This window comes from Xenopus laevis, chromosome 3S, assembly GCF_017654675.1.
Source record: "Xenopus laevis strain J_2021 chromosome 3S, Xenopus_laevis_v10.1, whole genome shotgun sequence".
Lineage (NCBI taxonomy): Eukaryota > Metazoa > Chordata > Amphibia > Anura > Pipidae > Xenopus > Xenopus laevis.
This window is the reverse complement of record NC_054376.1, coordinates 88680095-88698396: the sequence shown is the minus strand read 5'-3', so window position 1 is coordinate 88698396 and position 18302 is coordinate 88680095. Positions and strand designations below refer to the sequence as shown.

The 18302-nt window shown below is 37.0% G+C and overlaps 1 protein-coding gene across 1 annotated transcript in view; it reads left to right on the top strand.

Annotated features, from left to right (window-relative positions):
- The window catches only part of myrfl.S (myelin regulatory factor like S homeolog), a 55432-nt gene that overhangs the window by 20635 nt on the left and 16495 nt on the right, over positions 1-18302 (top strand). The window contains exons 7-19 of the mRNA XM_041588611.1: positions 641-836; positions 2312-2388; positions 4785-4895; positions 5405-5495; positions 8311-8511; positions 9210-9318; positions 9880-9989; positions 10324-10511; positions 10861-10918; positions 13123-13202; positions 13596-13667; positions 14300-14358; positions 15437-15607. Of these exons, the coding sequence (XP_041444545.1) occupies positions 641-836; positions 2312-2388; positions 4785-4895; positions 5405-5495; positions 8311-8511; positions 9210-9318; positions 9880-9989; positions 10324-10511; positions 10861-10918; positions 13123-13202; positions 13596-13667; positions 14300-14358; positions 15437-15607 (1523 nt within the window). The remainder of the gene's footprint in view (positions 1-640; positions 837-2311; positions 2389-4784; positions 4896-5404; positions 5496-8310; positions 8512-9209; positions 9319-9879; positions 9990-10323; positions 10512-10860; positions 10919-13122; positions 13203-13595; positions 13668-14299; positions 14359-15436; positions 15608-18302) is intronic.

The following is an 18302-nucleotide window of genomic DNA, read 5'->3' as shown; positions in this document are numbered from 1 at the left end:
ATACATTGTAGAAAACTAGTTTCAGGTTGAGAGTAAGGACTAATTTCTGCTTATAGGATTACTATTCTTCTGTGCCGTAGAAAGACAATATTTGTTTATTTTAAAAGCAGCCAGTACTCATTTGCATTCTACTTACAGGGTCAATTATCCACTTGCTGGTGTATCTTATTGGGGGTAATATGGGTTTCTTGGCTGACACATTTTCATGCATCATCTTGTATGTGGGTTGAGTCTGCTACAATTGATGATTTCCCTTATATTTAATTGCTGGTCTAAAGTTGAAGTTAATACTATTACAGTATGTCATGTCAGCCAGGTAATGATATTATTCTAACTCTAAAGCCTCCTGTATTTAAATTAAAAAAAGCAGCAAATGATTAGTACAAACTACCAGCATGAAAAAGACTAAAACATAATATGAGATGTTTATTCCTTACTTTAAGGTATAGCTAAGTCAAACAGTACTTTTATTCTTAGCATAAATAATTTGACAGGATATATGAGGCCATTATTTTCATACCTGTATATCCTTACTCCATAGTTGATTGTAATATATCTACAGTATTGTTAAACCATAAACTGGACAAAAATATATATTATTGGTGTACTACCTGCATTTCAAAGCCTGTCTTTTTTTCAGTCCTGCTGTGGGATACCAAGTAATCACAGACAAAGGATTTAATTTCTCGACAATAGATGATGCATATGTTTGCCAGAAGAAGAACCATTTCCAGGTCACAGTCCACATGAGAGTACTCGGAAGCCCTAAATATGTCAAGACACAGCTGGGTCTCAATGCAATTGAAAGCTTTAACCTGAAAGTCTTTGGTGTTAAAGTAAGTATTCCTCTCAACATGACTCTGCTGCCAATAACCAGCAGCAAGGCTTGCAATATATATATTTATAGTACATTGACTTTTCTGATTTCAAAGAAAGATACAATTATATTTATTTAAATAAATAAAACAGCATCCTGCAATGCATCCCAAATTAAAATTAATATTCATTTTCTTTCTGGAACTTGTTTAACTCAATTGTTTAGAAATATTTATTTGGTTATAAAATAGATAGATAATAGATATGCCCTCTGTGATTAACAGTATCAATCCAGCACATTGTCTAATGGAAAAGAATGGCAGTTGCTTTGAACACGGTAAACATGATCAACTTGTGACCTGCAGAATTTCAGCTGTAGGGTTACATGAATGCCCAATATGTCCTTTTTATAAAAATAAGTAGAAGGTGGAGTTGTAGTTGCTGTTACTCAGACAGGCGCGTGTAGGCGCCGAACGCTGGCAAAATGCAGCATGTTGCGTCTCAACCTGCGTTCGGCGCCTACACGCACCTGTGTGAGTACAGCCCCATTGGAAAAAATGTAATGCGTCTATTCCTGCGCTCCCCTACGGCTGAACGTAGAAAAACGGAACGCAGGGGAGCGCAGGTAAAAACGCTTGTCAGTAAGAGCCCTTAGTCGCCAAAATCACCTCTTTTTCGGTCGTTTAATCTCCCCGAACTGCCTTCCCGCTGTCTAGAATCCGGCGGGATGGCTCTTGGAGCGCTTCGTTATCAGAAGTTGCCCAAAGTTGCCTAACCAGGAAACTTTAGGCGACTTCGGAAATTAAAGCACTCTGAGTGCCATCCTGGCGATTTAGATTCCAACCTGCGGGAAGGTTTTTTGGGGAGATTAGTTGCTTGGAGAAGAGGCAGTTTCGCCAACTAAATCTCCCTGAATTTTCGAGTTTGTCTCTGCCCTTAAAGACTTTATAAATAATCAGCTTTTTGCATGTGAGTCATTAAAAGAGCAACAGCAACTACAACTCCACCTTCTACTTATTTTTATAAAAATGAACCTTAGTACATTATAGAACCATTAGAGGCCATATTGGGCATTCATGTGACCTAACATTTATGGTTTGTTTGTATGCACATTGAATCCATTATCCCAAGAGGCAGCTTTATTTATGATTAGCCAATGGCAAAGACTACTTAAAAAGTATATTATTATGGAAATGGTTTATTTACATGAAGCAGGGTTTTACATATGAGCTGTTTTATGCAGTATGTTTTTTTATAGAGACTTACATTGTTTGGGGGTATAGTTTTCCTTTAAACACCCACCTGTTCATTTGTAGTCATGTGACCCACAGGCTGCTGGAGTATATGGAGCAGATATTCAGACAGCTATCACAATATTGAAAGCTTTTTATGTTTCTTATCAGTTTTGGTCATATATCTAACGTTATTGCTTGTGTAATTGCATTGCAGAACTGCTGTTAATACACAACCAATATATCTTTTCTGACTCATTTAGGTAGAAGCTACAAACCAGATGATCACCATCGAACAGTCCCAATCTGATCGCAGTAAACGGCCCTTCAAACCTGTTTCGTAAGATATATTTCTCATAGTCATCTGCTATGGAATACATTTAGGGACAGATTTATTAAGGGTTGAATAGTCAATTCAAATTTTAGAGTTTAAAAATTCACACATTTAATTCCCCTATTCAAATGTAAATTTAAGGGGCAGATTTATCAAGGGTCGAAGTGAATTAGAAGGAATTTTCAAAGTATAAAAATTCGAAATTCAAAGTAATTTTTTGGATACTTCGACCATCGAATAGGATACTACGACTTCAAATTCGATTCGAAGTAAAATAGTTTGAATATTTGACCATTCGATAATCAAAGTACTGTCTCTTTAAAAAAACTTTGATTTCAATACCTTGCCAAATTAAACCTGCAGAAGTGCTATGTTAGCCTATGGAGACCTTCTAGAGCATTTTTCTAAGTTTTTTGAAGTCGAAGAAAAATCGTTTGATCGATGAATGAAATCCTTCGAATCATTGGAACAATTTTACTTGGACCGCAAATGGGCAAATTTGATGTAAAAAAACTTTGACTTTGATATTCGAAATTCAACCCTTGATAAATGGGCCTCAAAGGGGTAGTTTTATCAAAGAGTGAAGTTAGAGCTCTCCACAGTCCGTCGAGTTAAATACCACCTCTCTCCATTCATTTCTATGGTATTTTTAAAGGTGTATTTATCAAAGGGTGATAGTGAAAGTTCGCCATTTGATATATACGCCTTTAAAAATCCCATAGAAATTAATGGAGAGAGGCGGTATTTCACTCTTTGGACTGTGGAGATCTCTAACTTCACTCTAAATCTACCGCAAAGTGTCTAGCATCCTTTTTGAAGAGAAACACCAAAATATGTAAGTGTTTTAAAGTAATTAAAATATAATGTACTATTTTGCTGCACTATTAAACTGATGTGTTTGCTTCAGAAACACTACTATAGTTTATTTAAACACGGTATTGTGTAAAAATGGCAGAAATTGAAAAACGGCTGAATGGCACAGGTTAAATAGTGGGTAACAGATAACACCATTATGTTCTACAGAGCTTATCTGCTGTGTAACCTGAGCCTTTTCTCCTTTAAATTGCTGCCCCCATTGCTACACAGCAGCTTATTTATGTAAACAATAATAGTGTTTCTGAAGCAAACACAGCAGTTTTACCAGTGCAGGGCAACACTGCATTATATTTTTATTTCTTTCAGTTTTTGATGGTACTGTTCCTTTAACTCAGCAACAAATATCAGAAGGAGGTTGTCTAATATGTGATAAGTTACTCCAGAGTTGCAAATCAATGGCAAATTAACAAGGCTTTTTGGCTGATTTTGGGGGGTTTCTGAGCTGTTTTTTATTTTTGTAGTTTGTACCTTTACTTCGTTAGTAAATGATCCTCATGTCTATGGGGTCTATTTACTAACATTTTCTCTCGAAAAAATTATGGGATTTCTTTTCACAAATTTTTTGGAATTTGTTAAACCCCGAGGATGGAAAAGTCCAAATCAGAAAATCCGGCATCTCAGACCTGTCAAGGTTGCATATAAATCAATGGAAGAAGTCTCAATGACTTTTTGATATGTGCTGGATTTCGTGCAATACCCTGAAGTTTTTTGAATTTTCAGGTGAAAAGCATAAGAAATCTGAGATTTCAGGTGACAAACCCGAAAAAGACAGAGTTTCTGGGTGAAAAATCTGAAATAATCGCGAAAATTGGATTTTTTCCCACAAAGCAAATTTTTGGGAAAATCTAATAATAAATAAGCGTAAAAAACCAGAGCGGATTTGATCGGAGCTTGTAGTAGAAAATGTTGAGATAAAATCGGACTTTGATAAATAACCCCTAAGTAAAAAAAAAAACGTAACAAAAAGGTGCTAGATAAAAGCTGCCAAGGTATCATAGAAGTCAATGGGAGCTGCACTAGTAATTATCTGAAAAACTCAAATTTTTTATAGCATTGTTCAGTATTTTTTTCAATTCAACCTTTTTATATACAGATCTTTTAATAAATGCCATGATATTCATGGTTTTAGAGAAATAAAGTTTCATGGTGGTTTCAAAAACCTCTAAAACCACTAAAATTCGACTTTTAAAAATTAAGGCAAAAAAACCCCCCAAACTGCTTTGTGTGCAATATGTCTTATATGAGCAACTCCTGATAATTCTAGGGCTACATTTTATCTTGGTCTGAGGCTTGAAATTCAGAAATTTCAATAATTAGTGCCTCGTTTTCTAGTGTATACAGAGTTAAGAAATCTTTGCTGTACCATCATGGATAGCACTCAGCAGGAGTTCAATATACCATGTGGGCATTATGGGAGCTCTTATTTTTGGATGTTGCTTAGTATTTATTGATTCCTTTGACTAAATAGCGTTTTTAAAGTGGCAATACAATTTTTTGTAGAAAATAACATTTGTTCTTTTTTGCAGGATAAATTTACCATCAGACCAAATCACCAAAGTAACATTAGGAAGGTTACATTTCAGTGAAACCACTGCTAATAACATGAGGAAAAAGGGAAAACCGAACCCAGACCAACGGTACAGTGATATTAGCATGCACTGTTTATTTGGTTATTTTGTTGGCCTAAGCTAAGATCATGGATTATTTTGTATTTGCTGGAAATTCATGAACACAATGGTAGTTTCTGGTGCTGTGTGATTGGTACTCTGATTATAAAGGTAGATAAATGTACAGTTATGTATATTGGATGAGAATCAACGCAGTTTAAAAGCAATATACATTTAGGGGACCCATCCACAAGTCACAGATCTTAGTACAGACCAGATTAAACGATAAACCTAGTGTGTGTGACCAATTTATAGATATCTTCAAATCCGTAGATGACCTGCTTGTCCTAAACAAATAGCATTTAGTTATTATTATTTTTAGTACTTGGAAATAATAATATGGTCACTTACCAGAAACAAAACTAAGGCTTCAACGTGTACAGTAAAGATAAGATGTCACCATACACTCATCTCTTTGATGGATGTTTCCCAAGGATTATGAGGATATTATGTCATTTTCTGTTCTGTCTGTCCTATAGGTACTTCATGCTGGTAGTTGGTCTGTATGCTGTGTGTCAAGAAGAGTCACATTTAGTAGTTGCCCATGTCTCAGAAAGAATCATTGTAAGGGTAGGTATTGGCAACATATACAATGACTGGAAAATGACCAACAGTTTTCATCAGTTGTGCTAAGAGGCAAATCTTTTCCATAGATTGGAACATAACAGGGTCAAAACTAGGAATGTATTGAATCCATACATTTAGGATTCAGCTTATTCCTGAATACTCTTCAAATGGAAGTTCTGCTAGCTGTAACCTATGCCCTGGGGAGGAATGGGTTCCTATAGGCCAAAGGGTAGAATGAGTGTTCCAGCACATTGTTTATTTAAGGGGAGGAAGCACATGGTTCTTCCTCTTTGGACTCCACTTGATGCTGGGGATTAGTGTGCTGGTAGGGCTGCCAAAGGAGATCTGGGGAAATATCTAGCAAAATGAATTGTTTTATATATAAGCAGTTTCCATTTAGTCTAAATCATTTTTGAGGATGCATGGTGAAGATTTCTTTCTTGTAAATATGATTTGTTTCTACCTTCATCTTGCCAAATTGCAAAATTCTAGGCATGTTCATAGCAGAGTTCAAAATTGGGCTGTAAAACTTAGTAATGAAAGAAGAAAAATTGATCAATGCACATTCCCTGGTCCCCTGTCATATCAGTAATCTATGCAGATGCATGTATTTACAAAGACAGGGGGGCATGTTTACTAACATTGGAGATAAATATCTGGAGAGATTTCTGGAGATGTTGCCCATGGCAACCAATCAGCAATTAGTTTTTAACAGCCATCTATAACTTAGAAAACAAAAGCAAAGATCTGGGTTTTTTTTTTAGTTATTATGATCATAAGATTGATAAGCCACCATACCAGGTCAAGGTAAAACCCATATGGCGGTCCCTAACTATTTACCTCTGGTCATAATTTCAAATGCTAAAGCCTCCCGGCATAAGAGCATTACCTGAAATAAAAGGTCTCCTGACCTGGGCATTGGTTTTCATCATAGGGCTTAGTCCTCCCCCCGCCATTAGCTTTCAAAGGGGAGAGATAACCTAGACCCCAGCATTAGTTCCATGAGATTAATCCTCCCCCGCTTGCGGCTTTTAAGAGAGAGAAACTGCCCAGACCAACACCCATCCCCAAAGGCATTGTTCCACTATTTAAAGGGACAGGTGTGGGGGTGCTACAACCACATGGAAGAAGGGAGTTTTTTAGTTACAAAATTATGATCATAAGATTGATAAGCCACCATACCACGTCAAGGTAAAACTCATATGGGTTTTACCTTGACGTGGTATGGTGGCTTATCAATCTTATGATCATAATTTTGTAACTAAAAAACCCCTGTCTTTGTAAATACATGCATCTGGAAAGATAACTGATATGACAGGGGACCAGGGAATGTGCATTGATCAATTTTTCTTCTTTTTTTCTATGTCTGTAGTTAATTTGGCCAAATCAGTAGCACTTCCATTGTATTTTAGTACATTTTTATTAAGCCATGGAGTGCTCCCACAACCTTTCCTTTTTGCATTTAGTAATGGAAGATCACTGAATCTTTTCCATGTGCACTATTTTTTTCAAATTTACCATGTAGCTGAAGTAATTTTATTCTATATATTTTCCCTCCCATAAGAACTGGGAATCAAGTAGATTGGCTTGGTTAGAGAGAATGTAGTAGAGCACCACTGTGAGGGACTTGTATTCTGGGGCTAAGACACTTGAGTCAACAATCAAATTAAAAAAATTTTGATTTTTTTTTTTTTAAAAAACTCTCAAATTTGAATTAGATTTTTATAAATGCAAATTGTATTGATTTATTAAGCATAAAAAATGTTGCCATATAAAAGGTGCCAAGTTCATGTAGAAGTCGATAGGAAAAATTTAAGCAACTTTTTACGTTTTTTTACTTTTTTGAGCCTGCATACTCACAAATTTTAGGTACCGTATATACTCGTGTATAAGCCGAGTTTTTCAGCCCCCAAAATATGCTGAAAAACACTACCTCGGCTTATACTCGGGTCAAGCGCAAAAACGGTCGCTGGCGCCCAAGAATAGTCCCCGGCGCCCAAGAATAGTCCCCGGCGCCCAAGAATAGTCCCCGGCGTCCAAGAATAGTCCCCGGCGTCCAAGAATAGTCCCTGGTGTCCAAGAATAGTCCCCGGCGTCCAAGAATAGTCTCCAAGAATATTCGCCGGCATCCAAAAACGAGACGCCGGCACCTCCAATGAGAGTAGAAACCCTCAATTTTTTGATTGAAACTTACCAGAAGCTGCTGCATTTCTCACCCTCGGCTTATACTCGAGTCAATAAGCTTTCCCAGTTTTTGGAGGTAAAATTAGGTACCTCGGCTTATACTCGGGACGGCTTATACTCGAGTATATACGGTATGTGAGTTTTATGTTTGGATTTTTTTATAAATAAGAAAAACGTTTTTTAATGTGAGTTTATTCAAAGTAAAGAAAACCATTAAAATTGCACAAATTTGAAGTTTGATGAATAGGCATCCCAGTATTGCCATACCTGTATCTGTAGAAATACAGAAATAAAAGCTGTGATATCTGTTTATTATGGCATTCCACAATGGCAATTGGGGCAATTGGGGCATTCACCACCCTTTGTCCGGTTGTGAATGTGCTGAGCAAAGAAGTGCTGAGAGTGCTTCTCTTATACTATTTCTCCCTGTATCTGCAACATTTGATAATGTACATAACATTCAGTAATTTCATTGCGTAAACCTAACATAATGTGTGCTCCATTACAGACATACATGCCTTTAAAAAATAAAGAAATCCCTATTGTAGAAAGACGAGTATGTGCCAATCTGACAGTTGCCCTGAAGGGTTCTTATGCTCCCTGTTATTGTATCTCTGACAATCATATTTTGTAGGCATCCAACCCTGGGCAATTTGAGAATGATAATGATGTCCTATGGCAGCGCGGGCATGTCCCAGAGACAGTTGTCTCTCATGGGCGAGTTGGAATTAACACTGACACACCAGACGAAGCACTGGTTGTATGTGGCAACATGAAAGTGATGGGGACAGTCATGCATCCTTCTGACAGTCGAGCAAAGAGGAACATTCAAGAGGTGAGCCCAAGGAAATGCTGCTTCACTTCCATTTACACAACTGCAAACAAGTGCAACACAAGCATTAAATCTAATATTACTTCTGTACAACTATTCAAAACATTGACCTTTAAGGAAAAAAAAATCAAATTTGTTTTTAGAAATTTCAGAAATTTACATAATTCAACATACATTTTGAGCTGCAGGTTTGAAACCAACATATATTTTGCTATAGTTTTTTTTTTATCTAAAAATATTAATTTTGAAACCACTGTTTTTTAATCCATCACTAAGATGCAAATATATACTGTACATAAACTGCTGAATTAAAATTGCGGCAGCTAAAAAACTATACAGAGTATTCAATCCTCAGCTAGTCTATAATACACCTGAACAGCAAACCCCCAGAATGAACCCCTCCCTCCTTAATATGCCAATCTACTCAACTGAAACTGCTGCAACTTTTATTGAAGTGTCTATGGCAATGTCCATAGCTTACTTTAGTGCTCAGCAGTACATAACTTTCTTTTATTTTGGTGGTATGCACCAATGGCTGCTCTTTCCACAGTGAAGCTATCATTGTTGGTGTCTCTCATATAGTCATCTAATATGTCTGATATATCTAGGATTATCAACGCTTCCATTTCAATACAGAACAGAACAGTGAGTCATAATAATATGTCTTAAGAAAACTTTTCACTACTCCTTTTTTTTTTTAGGCTGACACACTGGAGCAGCTGAGAAGAATAGCCCAGATGAGGATAGTTGAGTATGACTACAAGCCTGGATTTGCAAAAGCTATGGGAATTGATTCCATCCATGAAACAGGTAATACATGTATGTGTGAAAGTGAATTATACGGAAGCCAGATCCATGTACTCTGCTACTCAGACTTTACAAAATCACGACAAATATTCAATATGCAATATTTTTGACACTTTGCTGGTTGAACTCACATGCAAACCTTTTTGTTTTCCTCGAAGGGAGTTATATTTGCACATAATGGCTGCCCTGTATGTACCCCCTACCACTTGCAGTCGTAGATGTATATAAATTAATATTTATGTGATCTATGTCTGTCCAGCACTAACTCACAAGGTGCAGGAGAGCCCTGTAGTTACTACCTACTTATGGCAAGCATGTTGTACTTGATTTTTTAACTCTTTTTAAATATTGCCTGTGATCGGCACCACATGTAGGCAATTTGTTTCTCCTATAGAATTGCGTGAAGCCTCGAAGCATAGAACTACCTACAAGATTCTACAGACTACGGCCCTTAAAATGTTTTAAAAAAGTGTGTTTGTGATTTTTTTCCCTGTACTGACCCCCATAAGAAACTGTTGTTATCCAAAGTCTGTATTTACAAATGGGATGCTTAATTTTGTTTAGGTGTTATTGCACAGGAGGTGAGGAAGGTTTTGCCACATGCCGTTAAAGAAACTGGCAATGTTACATGTGAAAATGGAGAGACAATTGAAAATTTCTTGATGGTCGATAAGGTGATACTGTTTTCTTTCAAGATGTTGCTTTAAAATGATGTATAGATACTATACACTGTACTATGTTCAAATGCTTTTGTAAGAAGCCCACACACTGTATTGATACAGCATAAAAAAAGAAAGAAAAACATCATGGTGTGAATATGTCATATGAATTTTATTCTTATCTTGCTCTATATCATGGGAGCACATGTGTAATGTATGATGAGACATGATGTTTACTGTAACTGCTATTAGGCAATATAGGAAAATCAGATATCTTTGCTGAAAAAACTTGCTATAAAACAAAAAGAATACACAATGGACACATTTAATTCTTGAATTATTCTTCTAGGATCAAATTTTTATGGAGAACGTAGGTGCAGTAAAGCAGCTGTGCAAGCTTACCAATAACATTGAGATGAGGATTGAGGAGTTAGAGCTGTGGAATCAGAAGCTTGCCAAGCTCAAAAGGATAAGTAGCCTAAAGTCAGCTACAAGTGAAATACCTCAGGCCAAGTCACCATCAAGATCTCCATCACGGTTAGAGGATGCTTATATTTAAACCTAATAGCCACTAAATCAATACGGCTTCCACAATCAATTTTCATTCTGGGACCCAAAACTTAATTTACACTTCTTGCCTTATTGTTTTACTTGTACACATAATAAAACTGTTACACGTTTCTAACTATCAATGAAATGATTCTTGATTTTTCTTAACAGGGAACTAAAGTAGAGTTCATGGCTATAGGGCATTTGTTTTATGAATGCCTGGATTAATGTCAAGTGCCATTGCCATATGACAAAGTAAATTACAGAGACTATATTTTATATTGTACCATGGTGAAAAATATCCCAAATCTTTCATTTCAATATTTTTTTCTTGCAGGGGCATACGTAGAATAAGTCACGTTCCACTTCAAAGAAAGCCAGTTCCAGTTAAAAAGGTTAGTGTAAGGATAATAGCCAATACCATCCCTTTTTATAAAGAAATAACTGCAAGTAGGGAGAGATTCCTCAACAACCAACCGGGTCACACTCCAGAAAGGATGAGGCTACTTGTTATATCTGTGTTAAAAATCTGGTACAGCCTGTGATTGGAATGTTGTGCAGGGCTTTGGCATTGTTGGACTTGAGCCACAAGGACACAAAGCAATGTTTCTCACTCAGGGGAAACTCAAATAGTTTTTAAGAAATATGGTGTGTTGTATCTATTGAACTACAGCAAATGTAATCCTTTTATTTCAATAGGAATGGTTATCAGTTGGCTGAGAGATACTGAACTGCAAATATAATAGCACAAACAATAGCACAAATTGCAGAGAAACTGTGGGTCTCATTAGAGTGCAGCAGAATGTGCCCTTAGGCATTTATGCTCCAGAATGCACAAGTGCAACCTAAAAGAACAATCCCACAGGAATTCCAGATGATCAAATAATATTGACCACTATCCACTGATATAAACTTATCTTGTGTTTATATGGAAAAATCCCATGGACTATTTTAGATTCTTTTTAAGTCCCCTTATTTTAAGTAGCCTAAAACTTTGGACAATTAAGCACCCAGAACAGCCCTCTTTTTCATAGTTTCATAGTTAAATTGGGTTGAAAAAAAGACAAAGTCCATCAAGTTCAACCCCTCCAAATGAAAACCCAGCATCCATACACACACCCCTCCCTACTTTTAATTAAATTCTATATACCCATACCTATTCTAACTATAGAGCTTAGTATCACAATAGCCTTTCATATTATGTCTGTCCAAAAAAATCATCCAAGCCATTCTTAAAGGCATTAACTGAATCAGCATCACAACATCACCCGGCAGTGCATTCCACAACCTCACTGTCCTGACTGTAAAGAACCCCCTACGTTGCTTCAAATGAAAGTTCTTTTCTTCTAGTCTAAAGGGGTGGCCTCTGGTACGGTGATCCACTTTATGGGTAAAAAGGTCCCCTGCTATTTGTCTATAATGTCCTCTAATGTACTTGTAAAGTGTAATCATGTCCCCTCGCAAGCGCCTTTTTTCCAGAGAAAACAACCCCAACCATGACAGTCTACCCTCATAATTTAAGTCTTCCATCCCTCTAACCAGTTTAGTTGCACGTCTCTGCACTCTCTCCAGCTCATTTATATCCCTCTTAAGGACTGGAGTCCAAAACTGTACTGCATACTCCAGATGAGGCCTCACCAGGGACCTATAAAGAGGCATAATTATGTTTTCATTTTCATCCCTTGAGTTAATGCCCTTTTTATGCAAGACAGAACTTTATTTGCTTTAGTAGCCACAGAATGACACAGTAGCCCAGAATTTGCTTTAGTAGCCACAGAATGACACAGTAGCCCAGAATTAGACAACTTATTATCTACAAAAACCCCTAGATCCTTCTCATTTAAGGAAACTCCCAACACACTGCCATTTAGTGTATAACTTGCACTTATATTATTTTTGCCAAAGTGCATAACCTTGCATTTATCAACATTGAACCTCATTTTCCAGTTTGCTGCCCAGTTTTCCAATTTAGACAAATCACTCTGCAAAGTGGCAGCATCCTGCATGGAACCTATAGTTCTGCACAATTTAGTATAATCTGCAAAAATAGAAACAGTACTTTCAATGCCCACCTCCAGGTCATTATTAACCAAGTTGAAAAGCAAGGGACCTAGTACAGAGCCCTGCGGTACTCCACTAACAACACTGGTCCAATTAGAAAATGTTCCATTTACCACCACTCTTTGTAGTCTATCTTTTAGCCAGTTCTCTATCCAGGTACAAATACTATGTTCCAGGCCAACATTCCTTAATTTAACCAGTAACCTTTTGTGTGGCACTGTATCAAATGCTTTAGCAAAGTCTAAAAAAATCACATCCACTGCCATCCCAGAATCGAGGTCTCTACTTAACTTCTCATAAAAAGAAATTAAGTTAGTCTGTCAAGATCTATTACGCATAAAACCATGTTGGCACAAACTCATAGTATTATGATTTGCTATGAAGTCCAGTATCTTATCCTTTATTAACCCTTTTGATTAACATTTGCTTGTATCAACACAATAACAGTGCATAAAGTCATTGCAACAGACCTATGTGCAATTTACCTTACTGTTTTGTCATCTATTTTGAAAATACATGTTGGTATATATCTTTGTAGATCTCAAGTAAACAAGAACAATGCTCAAAGAGGATCTTTCATACTTTAGTAATTTCCCTCACCACTCTTATGGCACTATGGTGAGTAACTATTAATTTATTTCCTACTAATGTTTAATATGACATATACTTTTGGCAGGGAGAATGCAGGGGAAGAAGTGTAGTTGCCCTGGCAACCATTTGATCATTTTACTTAATCTTGATTAAGCCCTTTGATGATAATTAAGCTTTGAATACATCCTCTCTTGTGTACATTCAACTACTTGGTGCCTACAAATAGACCAAACCACCTATTTCAAAAGTATTCAGTTCAACAAGTGTACTTTAGCAACCAATATCATTATTTCCATGACTTTAAAAAGGACACAGGATCTCACATACTCATAACCATAACGATTAAATAAAAATATACTTTAGTCATATTGATGCGTTGCAGTGGATATTTGTAATCTAGATGCAATTATTGCCTTTCAGTGCCTTGACCATTTCTACACTATATATTCTCTATGTGCAAGAGGAAGCTATTGAACAAGAACCGTTACCATCGTAAGTTTTATTTAAGTTTTATATAAGCATGTAGATTTTAGAAAAAAGACACATGTCCATCAATTTAAACCTTTTTCAACCTTATTTCTTCCTGACTTCAAGCAATCGGACCAGCCCCTGGATCAACTTGTACTATGAGTTATCTTTAATAAACCTGTATTTTCTCACTTGCTACCCAACCAACCCCTTCTTAAAGCTATCTAATATATCTGCTGGTACGACTGATTCAGAGAGAGAATTCCACAATTTCAGAGCTCTCATTGTAAAAAACTTCTTCCAAATATTAAGATCAGTTGTGAGTAAAGTTGCCACCTTTTCTGGAGAAAAATACCGGCCTTCCTAAATATTTATCTTTTTTCCCTATTAATAACATTGAGATCAGCCATAATTTTTACCGGCCAGGTAATTTTTGCTTACAAAATGCACTAAAACAATGGATAAAAATGTAAATCCCAAAGCACATGTTCTGTCTTTAGATGTGGTCTGTGTATTGTATACAAACAAATGATACAAATTATAGTTGGACTGCTCTGTTCTAACCACTTGTGGTGCTCTGAATCCATGTAAAAAAAACTTGAAAATTTAAAAATTCTGTTCTCTGTATATGCATTCAATGTCCATTTCCTCTGCAGAAATAATGTTACAAGTGTTGCAAGCACATCTGTCACCTCTCTTCATACCACTATGCATGGTAAGAAAATGATTTCCAACTTTAAATCACTGTTAAATGTAAGTAAAAGCTAAAGCTGGTCATTTTGTATAAACCAATTTCTAAATTTTCAAACTTTAAAACTGTCAAGGCTCAACTCACTATTAAGATCCTCTGCACTTTTGAAACAACATTTATTTTTATTAAACAAATTATTTTTGCTGCATTAATTTTTAGCGCAAATTTAGTTTTCGCAAAAGCATTGCTGTCAAAACTTCCTCAGAAAAAAACTTTACACTTTTTTTGTCTTGATTTTTATGGTGTAGTGGTTTATTTCTAAAATACACTGTTTACATTACAATTCACCATACCAAATGAATTTTTTTCCTGAACCAACAAATGTAATGTTTTTTTTAGTTGTAATATTGGTGTGCAGGCAGCAATCTCAGTTCATTGTGCCTGATCCTGTGCTTTTAGAAAGAGCCAGCACTGCTTTCACATAAGTTATTGTTACTACTCAGTGTAACCTGAGAAGTCCAGGTGGGATTTTTGCTAGTGAGTGTTATTATTATATGTAACACAAGGTGGGGTATGGGAGTTGGGGTTGTTACCTGTTAATCAGCTGCTGGGGGAAAGGGAAGGGGGCAATATCATTCCAACTTGCAGTGCAGCAATAAAGAGAGACTGATCGTTATCAGAGCTCAAACCAAGCCACATGACTGAGGGCACCTGGGAAACTAACAACATATCAGATTTCAAAATTAAATATAAAAAAAAGTCTGTTTGGATTTCAGTGCAAAGTTCTGCTGGAGCAGCAGCACTTATTAATTTGTTTTGGTGGAAAAACATGTTTTCCTGTGACAATCCCTTTAAAATTCAGTAAACATATTTTTCCAAATTTTTCCAAAATTGATCATTATCATTTGTTGTAACTTCCCCCCCAGGTTTTCTATTGACTTTTAGTGGTAAAAAAAATAATTTAGAGTAGTAATAGTTCAGTTTGATACACTCATAAATATTTTCAGTGTGAGATGCACTGTAGCTATTCTCCTTGAGCAGAAATGCTACCTGAATGAAATACAAACTATTAATTGAGTAAAATATCTATTCTCTTTTAAAGGGTTTAGTGAAAGTGAATTTACCTTAGCAAAAACGACCCAACCTGCAGGAGGAGGTGGAAGAGAAATCAATTTTTGTGACATTTTGCCATGTGAAGAAGAACATTGTTGTGCACTTCAACAGCCAACATTAAGAAATACATTTTATGAAGAAACAAAGACTTTTAAAAAAAGTAAGTACAAAAACCCATCAGGAATCTTCACTCTAATGCAGGGTCGGACTGGCCCACCGGGACACCGGGAAAAATCCCGGTGGGCCCCAGTCCTTGTGGGCCCCTACGACCACATTCCCATCTATTTTTTGCCAGAGCTCCCCTTTTGCAATGGGCCCCGCAGCGCTGCCACTATCACCTGGGCTCCTGGGCTGGCTACTGAACTGCCTGTCAAAGCTGCTACCTGCAGCCTGACTGTGCTTTGTTCTGTGCAGGGTGGTTGTGCGCTGCTGCGCATGTTTCAGTGTGCGATGCGCCTGATGACGTCACTGACCTGGCTGGCGTCCTTCTCGTAGGGGAAGAGACAGATGCGCGCGTGACGCGTCAGAGACTGGTGCGGTGGGGTGGATCCTCCTGGCTGGCTGCAGTCACTTTCGCTACCTGCTTGTGCCTGGGCTTGGCAAGTATAAGTTGTGCTGACGACCTTAATCACCCTGGGGGGTTGGGGGGGGGGGGCAGCTGCTGCTGCTGCTGCTGCTGCTGCTGCTGCTGCTGCTCTGACAGTCTTTGCTCGGCTGTTCTGTTCCCCTGCTCCCTGAATTGATTTCAGGATAGGCGCCGTGCTAGGTGAGTTTCCCCTCTGTGGGTTAACTATATATATATATATATATATATATATATATATATATATATATATATATATATATATATATATATATATATATATATATAAAAAATTAGGTAAAGAGAGACCCACACATGCCAGCAATTTCTCATAAACTGCCTATAAAAGGAAAGAATTGGTTAGGCTGTTTTTAAAGGGGCTGTTCACCTTTTAGTATGACGTAGAGAGGGATATTCTGAGACAATTTGTAATTGGTTTTAATTTTTTATTATTTGTGGATTTTGACTTATTTAGCGTTTTGTTTCAGCAGCTCTTTAATTTGCATCTTAACCAATCTGGTAACTAGGGCCCAAATTCCCCTAGCAACCATGCACTGATTTGAATAAGAGGCTGGAATATGAATAGGAGAGGCCTGAATAGAAGGAGCAGTAATAAAAAGTAACAATAACAATACATGTGTAGCCTTACAGAGCATTTGTTTTCAGTAGGGAGTCGGTGGCCCCCATTTGAAAGCTGCAAAGAGTCAGAAGAAAAAGGCAAATGACTATAAAACTATAAAATAATGAAAACCAATTGAAAAGATGCTTAGAATTAGCCATTCTATAACAAAATAAAAGTTACCTTACAGGTGAACCATCCCTTTAATTGAACATATTGAAATACAAGGCCAGAATTCTAGTAGTAACATCATACGTTCGGTTACAAATTAAGACTAAGTAAAATATCTGGCTGTAGAATCCATGACAGTTAAGAGTATCGCATATTGAGTAGGCTGTAAGTTTTAAGCCAAATGAATAAAGTGTGCCATGTCTTCAAAAGCATGGCTTGGTGGTGCCAAAACTCCCTCTCCTGTCTCCCAGGTGGCACATCATCATATAACTAACTTGAGGACATTACTGGCTATCCTGAAGCCTCAAATTGTGACCCCCTGCTGCAGTACAGGTACTTACCTTGGTCAAAATATAAAGAAAATAAAAATAATTTATTAAAAAATGTGATTATTATTTTTTGTCACACTGTTACTAGGGTGGGGATCAGCAGACAAAAAGTTGCAGGTTTTTTTAACCTCTTAGGGGATAGTGCACCATTTTCTATGTTATAGAATGGACAATTCTTAGCAAGGTTTCAATTGGTCTATTTTGCATAGTTTTCAAATTGCATGCCTTCTTCTTCTGACTCAAACCAATGGCTGAAATGCCAAAAATGCTAAGTAATTACAAAAACCACAAATAAAAAATGAAGACCAATTGCAAATTGTCTTAGAATATCACTCTCTGGGTCATACTATTCTTCTATCATGCTTTTTATGGTGTAATTTTTATTTCTAAATTACATTATTTACACTGCAGGTAATTTACTTTCATTCCTGAACCAGCAAGTGTATTTAGTTGTAATATTGGTGTGTAGGTGCATCTCAGGTCATTTTGCCTGGTCATGTGATTTCAGAAAGAGCCAGCACTTTAGGATGGAACTGCTTTCTGGCAGGCTGTTGTTTCTACTACTTAATGTGTTGCAGTGGGACCTGGATTTTACTACTGAGTGCTTTTCTCAGATCTACCAGGCAGCTGTTATCTTGTGTTAGGGAGCTGTTATCTGGTTACCTTCCCATTGCTCTGTTGTTAGGCTGCTGGGGCGAAAGGGAGGGGGGTTAAATCACTCCAACTTGCAGTACAGCAATAAAGTGTGATAAAAGGGTTACCTTATTTGTATTGTATGTGCACTTAATTAAAAGGATTCTGATATGCTTTTGTATTTATGACTAATATTTTAATTTAATATTGTCACAGCCATTCCAGTTTTTTTTAAATAAAAATGTTAATTTTTATATTTGCGGGCGATTTTGTACAGGAGGGTGGGCCCTTGAGATGAGGTTTCCTGGTGGGCCCCAGGCACCCCAGTCCGACACTGCTCTAATGCCTCAATTGCCCTTACAATGATCTGTTAAAGTATAATGTACAATGTAATTCTATTTCTTTTCAGTTAAAAACCCACCACATGGCAGATTCCTACTGGCATGTAGCTAAGTATATGTGTAGAAAGAGCAGTCATCACGACTTCTTACACCTTTTTTCTTTTAAGTTGTGGTGCAGG